Source organism: Corylus avellana, chromosome ca9 (genome assembly GCF_901000735.1).
Source record: "Corylus avellana chromosome ca9, CavTom2PMs-1.0".
Lineage (NCBI taxonomy): Eukaryota > Viridiplantae > Streptophyta > Magnoliopsida > Fagales > Betulaceae > Corylus > Corylus avellana.
In genome coordinates, this window is record NC_081549.1 from 5199589 (window position 1) to 5214425 (window position 14837).

Here is a 14837-nt window from a genome sequence, read left to right on the forward strand (position 1 = left end):
GATCGGGAAAAAAATTTCAATAAATATAATGAAATACAATGGTGATGAAGAAAGATACTCAAAACAATTACCCTGAAAATACACAAAGCCTCACACTTACAAGTTCAAACGCATAACAAGAAGAATTTTCTTTTGGCCTTGATCTCTTGCTGGGGTGTCAAAAGTCAGAAAGAAGTACACTACTCAACCAAATAGATAGAGCATTCATAAGTCGGTTATGGGGAATGCTATGGTGAGTGTGGAGCATGGTGCCCTATGTACCCCTCCCAACCAATTGAAGCCACCAATCCAACAAGGTTCATTTCATCAAAGCCAATTGGTAAGTTAAAAATCTGTGCTATATATATGTTATTTCCAAATTCCAAGCCTCTAATCTTCATATACATTATTATTATTATTTTAACACATTCAATGGCATATATTCTTATGACGAAGAATAAGTTAATGCCAACCATCTCTCAAAAATTAGGTTCCTCCATTAAATTTCTGTGCAGACATGAGACTCTTTGTCAACCAAATTGCTGTTTCTCTAGATGAGACAGTATCTTCTCCAAATGGTCTTAGCACACCAGAAAGCTCTTCAAGTTTGTCCTGCTTGAGTAGCTGAGCACATAGCTCAAGCAGAGACTCCAGAGCATCAGCTCTTTGCTGGCTTTGATTGTCCCACTCACTTTTTGTTTCATCCCCATTGATTGTGGTAAGTGTACTCAGTAAAGAGATATCACTAGGTACCTGATTATTTGCATGAGCATCTTTCTCTGTCTGCATGGAGCAGCTGAAGTCATCTGTTTTTGTTCTTACTTCATCTTTACATGGAAGCGTATCATTACTTTCAGCCAATGCATAATCCATGCGAGACCCTTCTGTGAATGCATCAGGACTTCCCTCTTTTTGTATAGCTCTGGATTCTACATCAGCTTTATTTTCAACGGTTGGCTCGGCTGATGATGAACTTGCATCATCAACGGACCCATCCTTATTGGTGCATTCTGCACTGGACATTGTCAATGTCCCATTATCCCTTGGTTTAGCCACCTCACCCTCTGCTACAGCTACATCAAGAACTTGGTTCCCTGATTTAGCAAGCTTGCTCTCCACTTCAGCTTCTTCTTGAGGTTGGTTGCAAACTCTCCCAGGTTCAGCACACTTGCCATCTACTTCAGCCTCGTTGAGTACTTGATTGCAAAATGTTTCTTCATCTTTTGAGGTCACAGTCCTGACATCAACTTGCAACTGGTTAAAATGTTCGGTGGTCTGTTCCCGTTCCTTGTTCTGAGAATTCAGTGTACTCTCCAAAGTACTCTCAATGTTGGTGCTTTCCTTTTCAGGCGAATTTGTAAAATCTGCTTGCTTGTCTCCATTGCGAACAGTTGCTTCAGAATCAGTAGACCCATCTCTTGAACCATTGATGGCATTAGATATTTCAACCGTGTAGCTAGTAGGATCAACCTTCTTGGTCTCAAGGCTGTCTTCTGTACTAGCTGTCAGAGTTGGCTCGTTGCTGTTAGGCAATTTGATCAACTGCAAATCAACATTTCTCTCAGATGGATGAATACCTTCAAGCTGGTCTAGTACTCCATGCTCTTTGTCTTTGCTGTCTTTCCCATTGCTAGGTCTGTTAGATAATGATTTTCTTGTTCCCTTCTCCTTGGAATTGTTTATGGGATAGATTGGTAGAAAAACAGAAGATGGATTACGGCAACGGAGGAGATATGGTTGTAAATGTGGATGCCGCAAAAGTTCTGCTGCCTACAATTATAAAGACACAGCGATTAAAATGGCTCATAGTATTCAGATATAATCAAAAACAAGGATAGGTTGACCTGAACTCACAGTTGGTCTGTTTTCTGGGTTCTTCCGCAGCATGCTCTTGATAATTTGTTTCCTGTGAGGTGTAACTCTTGTTTCAATTGATAATGAACTCAATAATTTATAAGAAATAAAAGCATGTTATATGCAACTGTAAATGCAAAATTTCTAGAGATAGCACTGTGGGCGGTGAATTTGGAAAAGTCACTTACAGTGTGGAGGAATATACAATTGGCAGTGGAGAAATGGAGGATCTGTTTATTTTATTGATGAGTGCAGCCATGTCCTGTTAAATTGAGTGATTAATGAATTTAATTTACTTTCATAAATTTTCACAAAAGTACAAAGGCAATGTTGATAGCTGATAATTGTTTCAGTATAAATGGCTGAATCTTGAACTTACAGGAGCTCTAAATGCTGGTTGATGGGCAGCAATTTCAAACATACAGCAGCCTGAAAAATAAACAAGATGTTATTCCTAGACTAACTAGTCAAGACCATCTGTACCGTTTTGTTAAAATAAAACCATGCTTCCACTATTCTTACCAAGCGACCATATATCAGATTTGTAACCATAAGGAATGTCTGCAAGGAGCTCAGGACACATGTAGTTGGGAGTTCCAACGACCTATATCAAATATATAGGGGCATTGAAGACATACAAATGAGGAAAAGCAGATTTAGTTAGGTAGTTTTAACCTAAAAAACTAACATCTCAAAGCCACTTAAGTGTTTCCAGGTCTAGTTGAGCATTCTAGACGTGACAAACATAAAAAAAAAAAAACTTGGCAAAGGCACTACAGTAACAGGGTTTTAAGACAGTTTAGCAGATTGAGGTGTTGACACAAAGTAAACAATTAGCACACCTAATATATATACAAGTCCATACCGAGGAAGTAAGGTCTTCTGAGTTGAGTAGTTTTGCAAGTCCAAAGTCACCTGTACAGTACATGTAAGATAAACATTGCTTTAGAAGACATAAAGACATGGAAGCCAAACCTGATGTGGGAAATAAAATTCTGCTCCCTTAATAATCATTATCTTCATACCAAGCCGGATGTCATTCTCCTTAGTAAGGAATATGTTGGAACACTGGAATTCAATGAAGTTGTATTACTATAAGTACCTTAACATTGGAGCTTTTATTTGCAAGGATGGATATATTATAATACCTTAAGATCTCTGTGAAGTACACGATTGGAGTGGAGATAGTCCACAGCTAGCAACAATTGAGCCAGCCATTTGCAGAGCTTCTGAAAAGTGAAACAGAATAACACAGAGTAGGTGCACATTACCTTGTCAAAGTACATATAAAGGAGGTAAGACATTGAAATCTTAATGATTACCTCCTCTGGAAAATGTGTTCCTCTAGCTTTTTTTATAATATCAGCCCTGCAAACAAAGGAAAAAAAATGTTGTTCCTTGATTCAGTCATTCATCAAAAGCTTTCTTATTGCTTTTCTACTTTTTCACATAATTATTTACGTAAATACTTTTTTACGTTACAATTGGGTAAGATTTTTTCTTTGTTCTTAATGGTTGTCCGGACAGGGGCCATCAATCTGTTTTGAGCTTATTTGGAAAGGAAATTTCTCAAATTACTCTGAATTTGTGTATAATCCTCTCAATTCCTAGTTTGATGTGAAAAACACATTCTATTATACCACCCAAAGCATATATAAAATATTAAAGACACAAGCATATATTACTTACATGTCTCCTCCTTCACAATAGCTAGTTACAATGCATATGCAGTCTCCCTACAAAAATTAACAACTCATGAACATGCACGAACAGAGTAAAAAATAATCACAATAGCTACAGATTTCTACAACATTATATGTCATCTTAGGGATATGCAGATTTAGGAACAAAAGTATTACATAGTTACCTTGTCTACCCAAGCATCTTTGTACTCCACAATATATGGGTTATTTAGTTTTGCAATTAAGTTCATCTGCAGCAGAAACAGAGGAACAGTCATTGATGTGAGTTAGAAACTTAGAAGCATTGTCTGGCAAGTTATTTCACACAAATTTCAATTTGAGAAAACCCATGTGGCTTCATGCATGGGAAGTTGACTATAGAGGTGAGTTTATCTTCTTGGACAGTTGATGGGAAAGATGGGCAGGAAATCAAGAACTTCAAATCGTAATTGGCTCAGTATAGCATTTTACTATGATATCATCAGTTCATCATTTAGCGTGTTCTGAAGGGGGATGAATCTTCAAATAAACAGATGACAGAATTTTCTATCATGGTATTTAGTATAAACAACAACAAAAATGTCTATGCTGAGTCAAGTTTGTCCATAAATGATTGTGTCCTCCACAAATTATTTGCTTGTAATGAGAAGAAAAGGTGCACATCTTGCTCCTTAGGATTGTTGCATCGAACAGAATCAAGACATTTTCATCAAATCAATGGAGTAGAATTGAGGAGAAATATTATGATAGAAAAAGAGAAATAAAAATGAAGTTTACTATCATATGATTGACTGCCAAAAATAGAGAAACAAATTAAAACCCAACCCTTTAGTACAGCAGACAATGGATTTCTACAGTTAAAATGTAACCGAAATTCTTTTGTATAGTAACCTCCTGGTGTGCTGTACGTTTGAACTTCTCTGTTTGCTTAGCCAAGCGAATCTTCTTCAGCACATACCTAAAAAGAAAAGAAAGTACATAATCAACTAAATGGAAGTTAAAAACACAGCTTTAAGCAAGTTGCTGAGCCTGGAAAGGATATCGCTCATACAATCAATTAATCAAACACAGAAATCTCGAATACTTAGTTTTCCTTTCCTGGGAATTCAATTCCCTGGATGGGAATTATGATAACATCGCATTCAATCATTATCAAAACAGCTATTATTCAAACAAATTTGTTTCCCGAACTGGGTTGCTTCGTATTCAGCAGAACAACAGTTATCTTTTAATGATCTAGCTGATTAGAACCACAGAATTGAAGAAATTAGGTTGAAGAAACAAACTGGGTCGGAAAATTCTCTTACTTCTTCTTCTCAATCTTATGGAGAACAAGAAAAGCAGCTCCGAAAGCTCCTCTTCCTATCTGCTCCATCACTTCGTAGTCTTCCATCTTTGACTTTGCATCACTATTGTCTATCTCCATGACCACTTTCTTCAATAGCTGAAAGGTAAATACTGCAGCAAGCCACGTTGGAGGCAGATCCAAATAGTTAATATCAACTAAATTTGTAGCCATCCCAGAAATGAAAGACATATAATTGAAAGAAATAGTAGTTGAATAGCCCCCAAAACAAAAACTAAAAAAAAAAAAAACAAAAACAAAAAATTGTACCTTGGTTACTGGGTAAAATTCTTAGGAGGACGACGACTCTGGAGACTCCTGAAGTTCCAGAAACTAGGAGAGCTCTTATAGCATAGAGACATAAACAAATGAGTAAAGCGACATTCCACAATGATGATATAACACTAGCTTGTTTGAGAGGAGAGAGAGAGAGGGAGGGAGAGAGGTGGAAGGACAAACTCAAGTAAAGTAGTCTACTTACCAGAAAAAGTAGATAGAGAGAGAGAGAGAGAGAGAAACTCAATCGAAGCAACATTTCAACACATGTATTATTTATATGGATATGATTCCTTAATAAGAATTAAAATAAATAAATAGTTTATTTACCACACACGTCTATCTCCCAAAACTTATATTACATCGTTTTTTTTTTTAGGAACCGTAATTTGTATTGGTGTGTCGGATTTAAGTCGTGTCAAAATATAGGTATAAAATTATATAAGTCAATTCTAATTCGATCCATTTTGTATTGGATTTGTGTCGGATTCGCGAATTATATTAAATATTGTCAGTCATTATGTCGCGTGTCAAGTTTGGATTGTGTCGATGCATAAGTATAAGACTATATAGATCAACCTTCATTTAACCCATTTAATTAAACGATTCAGATTCTTCAACCCTAACTTTTTACTTTCGAGTTGAATTCGTGTCAAATTCGTAAGTTGTGTAAAAAATTGCCAATAACAATTTTCTGCATAGGATTTGAAGAATGGGAAAGAAATAGAGGATAATATATAACATTACCCTTAATAATAATAATAATAATAAAAATAAAAAATAAAAAAAATAAAAACGAGTTTCTCAAGTACTCAAAAAGCACATGTTTTATATACTTAGTTGAAGAAAAATTTGGAAAAAATTATGTCCTTATTATATAAATGTTTAGCTATTACAATTTCTAATATAATCTCCTTATAAACTGAAATTACAGTGAATAATTAAGAATGTAGAGCTTCTAAGTCCGTTACTAATTAATTAATTTGACAAATTATATATATATATATATATATATATATATATATATATAAAGTTATTGAATAGTTGATCACCTACCAAAAATAAAAGGTGGGGGAGAGAGCATGAAAGCCAAAAGTAAAAGTGACAGGTAAGGAAAGACAGAGAAAGCAAAGGTTTGCTTGCATTTGCAGATTCATGGGATAGCACTCACACTAGGGATTAGGGAATGTTTCCGGCCAGCACGCAGGTGTGATGTCACGTCCGTGTAACTTCAAAAATCTCATTAGACTTTTGGTCTTTGCCTTTGCCTTTGCCTATGCCTATTTTATACATGGAATCTCTTGTGTTTTTGGGCAAAAGTACCTCCAATCTTCCACAAAGCTTCTAACCCTTCTTGTTGTGTATTAATTAGTGGGTGTTCTATTTTTTGTTTTAGATAGGTCTTTTAAATTCTAACAGGATTCATGAATTTGAGATAAATTCAACACATAATTAATGGATTAAGATTGATCTATATAGTCAGTCTTATACTGATACCTCGATATACAACATAAGGACTGATAATTTTTTACACGATCTTCAAACTTGACGCAAACCCAACATGAAATTAGCAGATTAGGGTTGAAAGAACTGACTTATTTAATATTATATACCAATGCATTGATACAACTCGAATTTGATACGCAAACACGAATTGCAACCCAAAGGCTTTAGGGACATAATGAATGGCATAAATTTTGACCTAAAGTATTATATTATGTGCATCTTTGGGTGTAATCATTGGTTTGATTACCCAAAAAAAAATTAGGTCACAACCCAACCAAATAATGAGGTGGGAGATATCAATATCTAATCAATTCCAAGTAGGTGGAGACATCCTCATTGCAGCGGATAGGCTTGTTGGACAATTATCTTATAATTAATAGCTGTTATATTGTTTAATTAATTAAAAGAAAGAATTGATTCCAAGGATAATTCAATAAACCATTTTGGCTTTCATAAGGTGCAATGTCACTAATATAATGATTCTGTAGAAGACGTGAAAAATGAGTATAATGCTATATATTCCTTGTGCATTGTGCAAAGGACCTACAAGAATGTGGCACTTCTTTTCCCTCTAAGTTTTCTTCAGCTAGATGATAAGGTAATGAGTAAATTTTAGAACAAATACTTCTGTTTCTCTTGTTTCTTTAAAAGTGACGTGAATTTAGAATATTCGATTTTGATCAAATAATAATTTTAAAAGTTATATCACATTTAAAAAGATAAAAATTTGCATTCTCGTATTACTCACGTTTTGGTAAGAGACGTCAAGGAAAGCCCATGCTTCAAACTCAGAAGAATGTTTATATAATTAGCCTAGCATGTAAAGTTATACCAAGGAACATAAGAATCCTCGTCAGATCAATTATTTCACTAGTCAAATAAATGGTTTGACTTCATAGTTCTTAGCAAGCATTCTAAGAAAAAGGTTGTCAAAAATGACAATTTTTTAGGTAGCCCAGTTAATGAATTGCTTAGAGAGACGTATTATGACCGCATGAGAGATTGAGAGCCACAATAAAGAACATAGAATTGAAAATGATTGAATCGGAGCCGTCGCAAATAAGTAACGTTACGAGTTTACGATGTCTAACAAAGGAGGTGTCCAGCGAAGGACGCAGCCCCCATAAATAAGCAACACTACGAATTTACGATGTCTAACAAATGAGGTGCTCGTCAAAAAACGCACAGTTAACTGGATATGTGTTTGAATGTTAAAGTCAAAAAAACGTGGCACAAATTAAGAAGATTCAGAAGAAATGGCTAAGGGAAGCTTAAGATACAAGAGGGGAAAAAAACAAGGGTAGGCGCGTGTAGATATATCTAAACCTACTTTTCCGTACATATTTTAGACTCCAAATTATTCTGTAGGTGCAGGAATCTGAGCAAATGAATTTTGTAAACCCATCTGAATATTCAATAACACCCTTTTTCATTTTTCAGCTATACACTTTCTATCTACTAGCATCTTGAAAATCAGACATATTTACATTTACATACAGCTGGAGACCAAAGTTACTCTTTTGTCTTAGGAACCTATTTATTGTCGGCATGAAAAGCCCCGTCCAAAAAGAAAAGAAATCCGCTTTTTTCATGAGTTGACTGCAATTTTCTGTTGATTCCGACAAAGGATGAAACACTAGAGCATAGGAGAAAAGTTATAACCGTTGGTTACACCAAGCTTTGTCCAAGTAAAACCGCGTTTACTTTTAAAGTTTGGAGGGCCGTGGCCCATGTTTGGAAAATAGAATTTGATGCTCCTCTCAACCACCAAGCAATAGCTTCTTCACCAAACCAATTTCCAGCAATTTGCACAATCAGATTCAAAAGGGTTGGTAGAAGCTGTACCTTTTAATTAACCCTCTTATGTCTACCATCCTCAATCATTCACCATAGATGCTGCAATCATTTGTGTTTGGTCGCACAAAATGCTCTCATTTCTTCTCTCACTAGTTCTCCCTTTCTTGTCTCAGGCTACAATCATAATAGATATTATCCACCAAGTAAAAGCCTAGACATTAATTAACTACTTATAATTGTCGCGCCACAAAATAAAACTTCTTTATATATTGTTCTGATTTACCCTCAATGGCCAGGTTGAGAGTGGCCGAATCACCCATGTGACTTGCACCGGGTGCAAACTACTCCCTCTCTCCTATGTAGATTCACATTTTAAACCCTTCATTTCAGCCCATATTAAAGCTATTGGGCCCTTTGCAATATCCTGGTTCTCAATCTTCTCTTAATTGGTCCTGCTTTTTGGGTTACAATCTTCATTCCCTTCTATTTGAAAAGCAACCTCAAAGCACAAGGAAAACAAATCCAGAATCATATCATTATAAAGAAGATAGGCCACATGCATACAGATCTTAGTCACATTTAAATAGTTATAACTATTGCAGGGTGTTAGCAGAATAAACACAATCATTTCATAGAGCCAAATTCTATTGAGAGGTCAAGTTACTTCCGCCTTGATGTTTTGGACGTCCTACGACTTTCCAGCTTTTTCTGTGCAGCCTCAAATTCTTCTTCTGTAGGTTCTGAAGAAGCATTACCTCCATCACCATATTTAGAAACCAAAGATGAAAACATAGAATCAAACCGATCTTTCCTCTCACTTCGGCGCTGAGATACCATTGCATATAGATCTGTTTCTGAATTTTTATTTGACCTGTTAAAAGTTTATGCACAGAAAATTTTTAATGTCAACCAGAGTGGGGTCAAAATATTTTTGAGTATGTACACAAAAATCCAAGCAGTAGAGTGCTTACTTCCCCCTCCTTCTCAAAGGACTGGTTGGTGGTTTTGTTTTAGATATTTGCTTTGCCCATTTCTCGTAGGCTTTGGTTGCTTTCAGTTCTCCTACACGAGGAAGAAGTTAGCCTCATTGAAAATCACAAAAGCATGCCTTGCAATGCATCTAAGGTGTCAGAATTACCAATGCATATGAAAGTACATTACATTTTAGCCTTGACACCAATCAATAACTTTTAGGCAATGTATCTATAAGTGACAACAATCTGATGAATAAATGGACCCCACTTAGAAGTTAAATGTTAAAAAAATAAGCAAAATCATCCCAGACAATCAACTATAGTGTCAATCACCCATTTTCAACTTGCAGAGCAGGACTGAGCTCAGATTCTAAATTTTTCCCCACTATGAAGCGAGAACAGCTAATTTCCTAGCAAACTTACTACAGCAAAAGCCACTAGAAATTCTTACCTGCAGCTATAGCATCATCAAGAATGTCCTTGAAACGGTGTGAATCAAGCTTACAGTCCGAACAAAGCATTGAACAGAACAGTCTGTAAAGGAAAGAACTTTATAAGTCAAACTGGCAAGGCTTCATGAGAGAGGGTAAAACAGTGCTCTTGTACCTGTTCATGTTACCCTTGTACTTCTTGTACAGATCAATTAAATCTTTCTTCTCTGAATCAGATCCTCTATAGTTTGCTTCAAACTCTTCAATATCAGCCTCAGTTACCTGCAATTGTACATTTAATGTATTATAAAACTACAAAGTAATCAAAATTATCAAACGCCAGTAAAGATGTTGACCGGATAAAGTTGATGTAACCTTTTTGTACATAGTCCTGAAATACTCATGTAGATTCTGAACAACTTCCCCAGCAAGGTCCTGATGATCAAAAGGACAAATGAGCTATGCAGTTGCTGATGAAAAAAGAACTGTTGGATTGCCTAGAAAAATAAAACTATTCATTTTGTTTTATAAAGTAATTCAAAGGAAACGTTTTATTTTTCATGGAAATTTGAACTAGACTTTCTATGTGGCATTATCTTCGTTTCAAAGAATGCCATCATTTGCCCCCAGCTTTCTTCTGGAACAGTTTCTTGCAATGAACTAGTAATTAGTGAAATATAAAGGAATAATTTGTTGCCTTTAAATTGTAAAACCAGTGGAATAATCTTATTCCATAGGGTTTCCAAGAGCACTTGAATTGATAAAATTAAACAAAAATGAAATATAAAACAATTCAATGGTGACTCACAGCATCATCAACACAACCAGTCTGATCATAGACTGCTCGTTTCTCCTCATCCCCAAGAATTGATATAACTTTTTGCAGTTGCTGAAACTTCTCTTTAGCCTCCTATTAATAGCAAAATAAGAGGTTACAAATACAGAAAACTGCTTGTTGATAAAACTCAGCATCAAGTAACATCCACCGTTACCTCATCACCAGGATTTTTATCAGGATGGAGCCGCAATGCCAACTTATGGTATGCTTTCTTTATTTCCTGTTGAGATGCTGTCCTCTCCACACCAAGAACCTACAAGCAGCACATCATCATTTAACATAACTAACTCCACCTCACACTATGATGTAAATGTAACAGAAAAATTAAACAAGATGGGGGAGCTGGGGAACAAAAAGTCAAACACAGCTACATAGAACACACAATGAGGCTACCCATGAGCCTAACAGTGCCAGAGGTTGCAAAAGATGAGAATGTTTAGAGCAACTCTAAGTTACTTTGATCGAAGCAGGAAGAAAAGGCAAAGGTTCATCCCCAGAACTCCAAGGATATGAAGCCAGAAAAGTCTCTAGTATCAAGTAGGAAATGTAATTTAAGCAGTATTAAGCTTCACCAAACATGACACAAACTAAACATGTCAATCCTAGATGATTTGATAAATTACCAGAGTATTGGTGAAGCTTAATAAAGCACTCTGCTAAAAATGCATTTATGTTTCATTAATAGGTAAACAAAGCCATGGAGGCAGAAAGTCAACCGATTGCTTTAACAGCTTATCACAACAAGGCACTAATAACTTTTTAGAAACAACTTCAATAACAATTACAATCATGCATTACCATGACATCCAAAAAAAAAATGACAATGCTGGATTTAAAGTTATTGTCATGAGATGGCAACCAAAGAATATCATAATAACATTTATCCAAGATGTCCTTTAAGAAGAGAAAATATAAAAAGGGCAAAGTATTGGGACTAGCATCTACAATAAAAATAAATTAATAACATTATAACCAATCTAAAACAACCTTCTAACCAACAAGATCAGTTACACAAATTCATTCACTCAGCAATATGTACTATTATATGCATAATATATCAATATGTGACTTTCTTTTCTTTTTTTCCCTTTTGCAATAGACCCGTGGAATGGACCCAAACCAATTCAAAAATATTTGGATTGGTTTGTTTTGGGTTCAATTCTAAATGCAAACAGTTGGGTCCTATATCCAGTTTTTTAGAATTGAATTAGGTCAATTTAGTTCTTTCCGTATAACCAAACCAACCAGAACCAAGCCACACCTCTACCCAAAATCATTCACTAAGTGAGGCCCTATAAGTGCCAATGAATATCAACCCATGATGAGGTTTTAAGTATCAAAAGATTCCATTGGCTCATCTCCTAACCCAACCCCTTTTAAGTTTTGATGAAGTTTCACAATTTTAAATGGATACAAAAGGATGAGAGCACGAGAATAATTTTCTGTTATACCCCCAGGGCCCCACCAAAAGAAATGTTGTTCATGAGAAAGGGCGAGACTCTTGACAGCCAGATAAATATTCAAGCAAGTCTAGGATTATCCCCAAGAAGAACTTTTTAAGTTTTTTGGGGCCTTATCACCAGTCCTGCCCTTTATGATTTCGTTACAAGATGTAAGAACACTTTGGGAGTGAATAAGTTTTCGTGAACAGAACTTATTACATGCTAATATAATAAGTTTTTGGTTGAAGATTCGTTCTCCGAAGCTAACCAATGGTTTGGGGGTAACAAATCTGATTAATTTTAACAGAACTCTCCTAGGGAAATGGTTATGACGTTATGCTATGGAAATGGAGGCTTTGTAGAGAGCGGTGGTGCAAACCAAATATGATAGCAAGAGTAAAGGTTGGTGTTCTAAGGAGGCAGTGAAACCCATTGGAGTGGGAGTGTGGAAATTATGAGGGGGTGAGGAGTCTTTTCGAGATTTGTTAGATATGAAGTGGGTGATGGAACCAAGATCAGGTTTTGGCATAATTTATGGTGCAGGGACCAGCCCTTAAAAATAACTTTTTGGGAATTGTTTAGTATTGCACGCTATAAGGAGGTGTGGGTGGTGGATCATATGCAACTTTCTAATGGAAATCTGCAACTACAGGTTTTTAGAGTGAAAATTGGATTCTGAAGAGAGAAAGAGATGGCAAGTATAAGAAGGTCTAAATTTCATTAGTTATATTTTTTAATATTTTAAATTCTATCCTTTAATTTTGCCCCCTGTCAATTAAAATTCTATCTCCACCATTGACCACCACTCCAAAACCTTTTAACTTTTCTAATCTCCTTTTACACAATGGAAGACATTGAGAATTTGGCTTAATGCACTAAAATCCCTGGGAGATGAATTAGAAGATAGCTTAAATATGATTGGTCCGAATGATAATCTATTGCCTCTCAACTTATGATTTTTCCTATCATAAAAGGACAAGCAATCATCGTGAAGTTGATACTCTTACATAGGAGTACATAATACATTTCCAAGACCCTTCTTTCACTTCTAGATAGTAATAGATTCCCATTTCCAGCAAATCCAAAAAAAAAAAATACTTCAAGCCGTTACAACCCTAAGATGAACAAAGACATTTTCAATCTTCTCCACCAGCACAGTAAACCCTCCATTGAATTGTTCTAAGGCATGCATTAAAGTAACAAAATCATCGAAAGGAAACAGAGAACCCAATGAAACACTAATATACAATATAGGGAAGAAAAAAAAAAGTCGTAAAAACAGTTCTTCAGTGACAAATGTTGAAAAATTGAGTAAAATTCCGGGTACCTCGTAGAGGCTCTTTTCGTGATCTGCCGATTGATTGAGATTTTCTCGATGGTCTTGTCCATCTTCTTGGACTACTTCTTCCTCTTCTACTACTTCCTCGGAAACCCTAGCTTTCTTTCTCTTCGCCATCGAAGCCCTGACGGAATAAGAAAATGAAAACCTCCTCTCTGCGGGTGAAAAATGAAGCGAATGCTGAATGAGAGGGTTTTTTGTATTCAAAATCGATTTCGTTGTGAAATGGTGCGTATCATATCAATAAAGAAATTTACACAAAGCAAAAAATACAATTCCAGCCATTAAATAGCACTAAAAATGCTATAAGCATAAATATAAACCCACATATTTTCCATAAATTGGTGATAAACACAAACGCAAAGCGAAGAGGAATGAAAAAAATGAAAGCAAGAACGGAAAACAAACCAGAAGAATCGAAAAGATGAGCTCGAAGGAGTGATTGAACTTTGACGTACCTATTAGAGGAGATTGCTCAAATTATGCTAAAATTTTGAGCGGGAGTGCTCTAGGTTTCCCTCGTTTTGGGATATCCAAATAAAACAATCAAAAAAAAAAAAAAGGTCGAAAGCCCGTTGTGCTGGCCTCACGAGCCCAAACGGGCCCAGATCCTCCCACGAGCCCAAAGTTTGACTTTGGTAGGATTATATATTATATAATCAATTATAAAAAGCCTTCCAAATATGTTCTTTTGTTTTTTAGAAAGCCGAGTTCCCCCTAGATTGACGGAATTGCAATTGCAAGGGACATCAATCAATTTGGATCTTGTTTCTTTTAAAAAGATACATAAATAAGATAATAACTTTTATAAAGTTTTTGCACAAATCAAGGTTTTTGTGCCCTTCAATAAGATCATGACAAATTAAAACACCATAACAAAAATAAACATAAACACTTAATTTATTCTCACCAAGACCTTATATGGGTTGAAACAAAAAAAATCTTCTAAAATATACATTTCTTCTTCTTCCTCTCTAGACCCACTGTCAACTACCAACCCGCCACTGGCAAGCCCAGACGACGCTAGGCAGCCCAGACCTTTCTGGTGCTCCTCTCCCTCTTTCTCTCTCTCACACACACCGGCAGCAAAGAAGAAATTTCTCTGCTACCAATGCTTTCTCTCCCATTTCAAAGATTTTGGTTGATTGCTTGATTTTTAACCTGTCTAGCAGCAAAGAATTGGGAGAACCCAAACCTTGAAAATTAAGCAATCAACCAAAATCTTTGAAATAGGAGAGGGAGCATTGGCAGCAGAGAAAAAAATTCTGTTGCCGGTGAGATAGAGAGAGAGGGGCTGGTCAACGTGGCCTCCGACAAGTTTTGGGCCGACCGGCGGCATCATCTCTAGCGTGGTCTGGACTTCCCGGCAATGGG

At 36.0% G+C, this 14837-nt stretch overlaps 2 protein-coding genes across 8 annotated transcripts; both read right to left on the reverse strand.

Annotated features, from left to right (window-relative positions):
- On the reverse strand, positions 1 to 5358 carry LOC132191514 (serine/threonine-protein kinase Nek6-like). Of its 4 annotated transcripts, none has more exons than XM_059606574.1 (15): positions 5342 to 5358; positions 5131 to 5204; positions 4823 to 4973; positions 4407 to 4473; positions 3701 to 3766; positions 3523 to 3569; positions 3156 to 3201; positions 2982 to 3062; positions 2859 to 2901; positions 2699 to 2748; positions 2356 to 2437; positions 2213 to 2262; positions 2022 to 2095; positions 1834 to 1885; positions 1 to 1749 (listed from the first exon to the last, which is right to left on the reverse strand). In XM_059606574.1, the coding sequence occupies exons 3-15, from the start codon at positions 4939 to 4941 to the stop codon at positions 466 to 468; spliced, it is 2061 nt and encodes a 686-aa protein (XP_059462557.1). In that variant the 5' UTR covers positions 4942 to 4973; positions 5131 to 5204; positions 5342 to 5358; the 3' UTR covers positions 1 to 465. The 4 variants fall into 4 exon arrangements, with proteins under 4 accessions (XP_059462557.1, XP_059462558.1, XP_059462556.1 ...); XM_059606575.1 differs by lacking the exon at positions 5342 to 5358 and having other exon boundaries at positions 1 to 1481; positions 1557 to 1749; positions 5131 to 5297; XM_059606573.1 differs by lacking the exon at positions 5342 to 5358 and having other exon boundaries at positions 5131 to 5297.
- Positions 5359 to 8951: 3593 nt separating this feature from the next.
- Positions 8952 to 14002, reverse strand: LOC132192275 (chaperone protein dnaJ 6-like). 4 transcript variants are annotated; one of them, XM_059607551.1, is made up of 9 exons: positions 13922 to 14002; positions 13452 to 13618; positions 10837 to 10935; positions 10653 to 10754; positions 10220 to 10279; positions 10020 to 10126; positions 9865 to 9947; positions 9411 to 9501; positions 8952 to 9310 (listed from the first exon to the last, which is right to left on the reverse strand). In XM_059607551.1, the coding sequence occupies exons 2-9, from the start codon at positions 13578 to 13580 to the stop codon at positions 9100 to 9102; spliced, it is 882 nt and encodes a 293-aa protein (XP_059463534.1). In that variant the 5' UTR covers positions 13581 to 13618; positions 13922 to 14002; the 3' UTR covers positions 8952 to 9099. The 4 variants fall into 4 exon arrangements, with proteins under 4 accessions (XP_059463534.1, XP_059463536.1, XP_059463538.1 ...); XM_059607553.1 differs by having other exon boundaries at positions 13872 to 13961; XM_059607555.1 differs by having other exon boundaries at positions 13452 to 13587; positions 13922 to 13939.
- Positions 14003 to 14837: the final 835 nt, after the last annotated feature.

What these genes read in the sequence shown, in the direction of transcription:
- LOC132191514 (XM_059606574.1), bottom strand. Translation starts at nt 4,941, where the DNA reads ATGGAGATAGACAATAGTGATGCAAAGTCAAAGATGGAAGACTACGAA. An exon ending in AACGTACAGCACACCAGGAG is followed by an intron (nt 3,767 to 4,406) that starts GTTACTATACAA and finishes TTTCTGCTGCAG; the next exon opens with ATGAACTTAATTGCAAAACT. An exon ending in AACCAGCATTTAGAGCTCCT is followed by an intron (nt 2,096 to 2,212) that starts GTAAGTTCAAGA and finishes TCAATTTAACAG; the next exon opens with GACATGGCTGCACTCATCAA.
- LOC132192275 (XM_059607551.1), bottom strand. Translation starts at nt 13,580, where the DNA reads ATGGCGAAGAGAAAGAAAGCTAGGGTTTCCGAGGAAGTAGTAGAAGAG. An exon ending in ACGAAAAGAGCCTCTACGAG is followed by an intron (nt 10,936 to 13,451) that starts GTACCCGGAATT and finishes TGCTGCTTGTAG; the next exon opens with GTTCTTGGTGTGGAGAGGAC. An exon ending in TACAAGGGTAACATGAACAG is followed by an intron (nt 9,948 to 10,019) that starts GTACAAGAGCAC and finishes TTTCCTTTACAG; the next exon opens with ACTGTTCTGTTCAATGCTTT.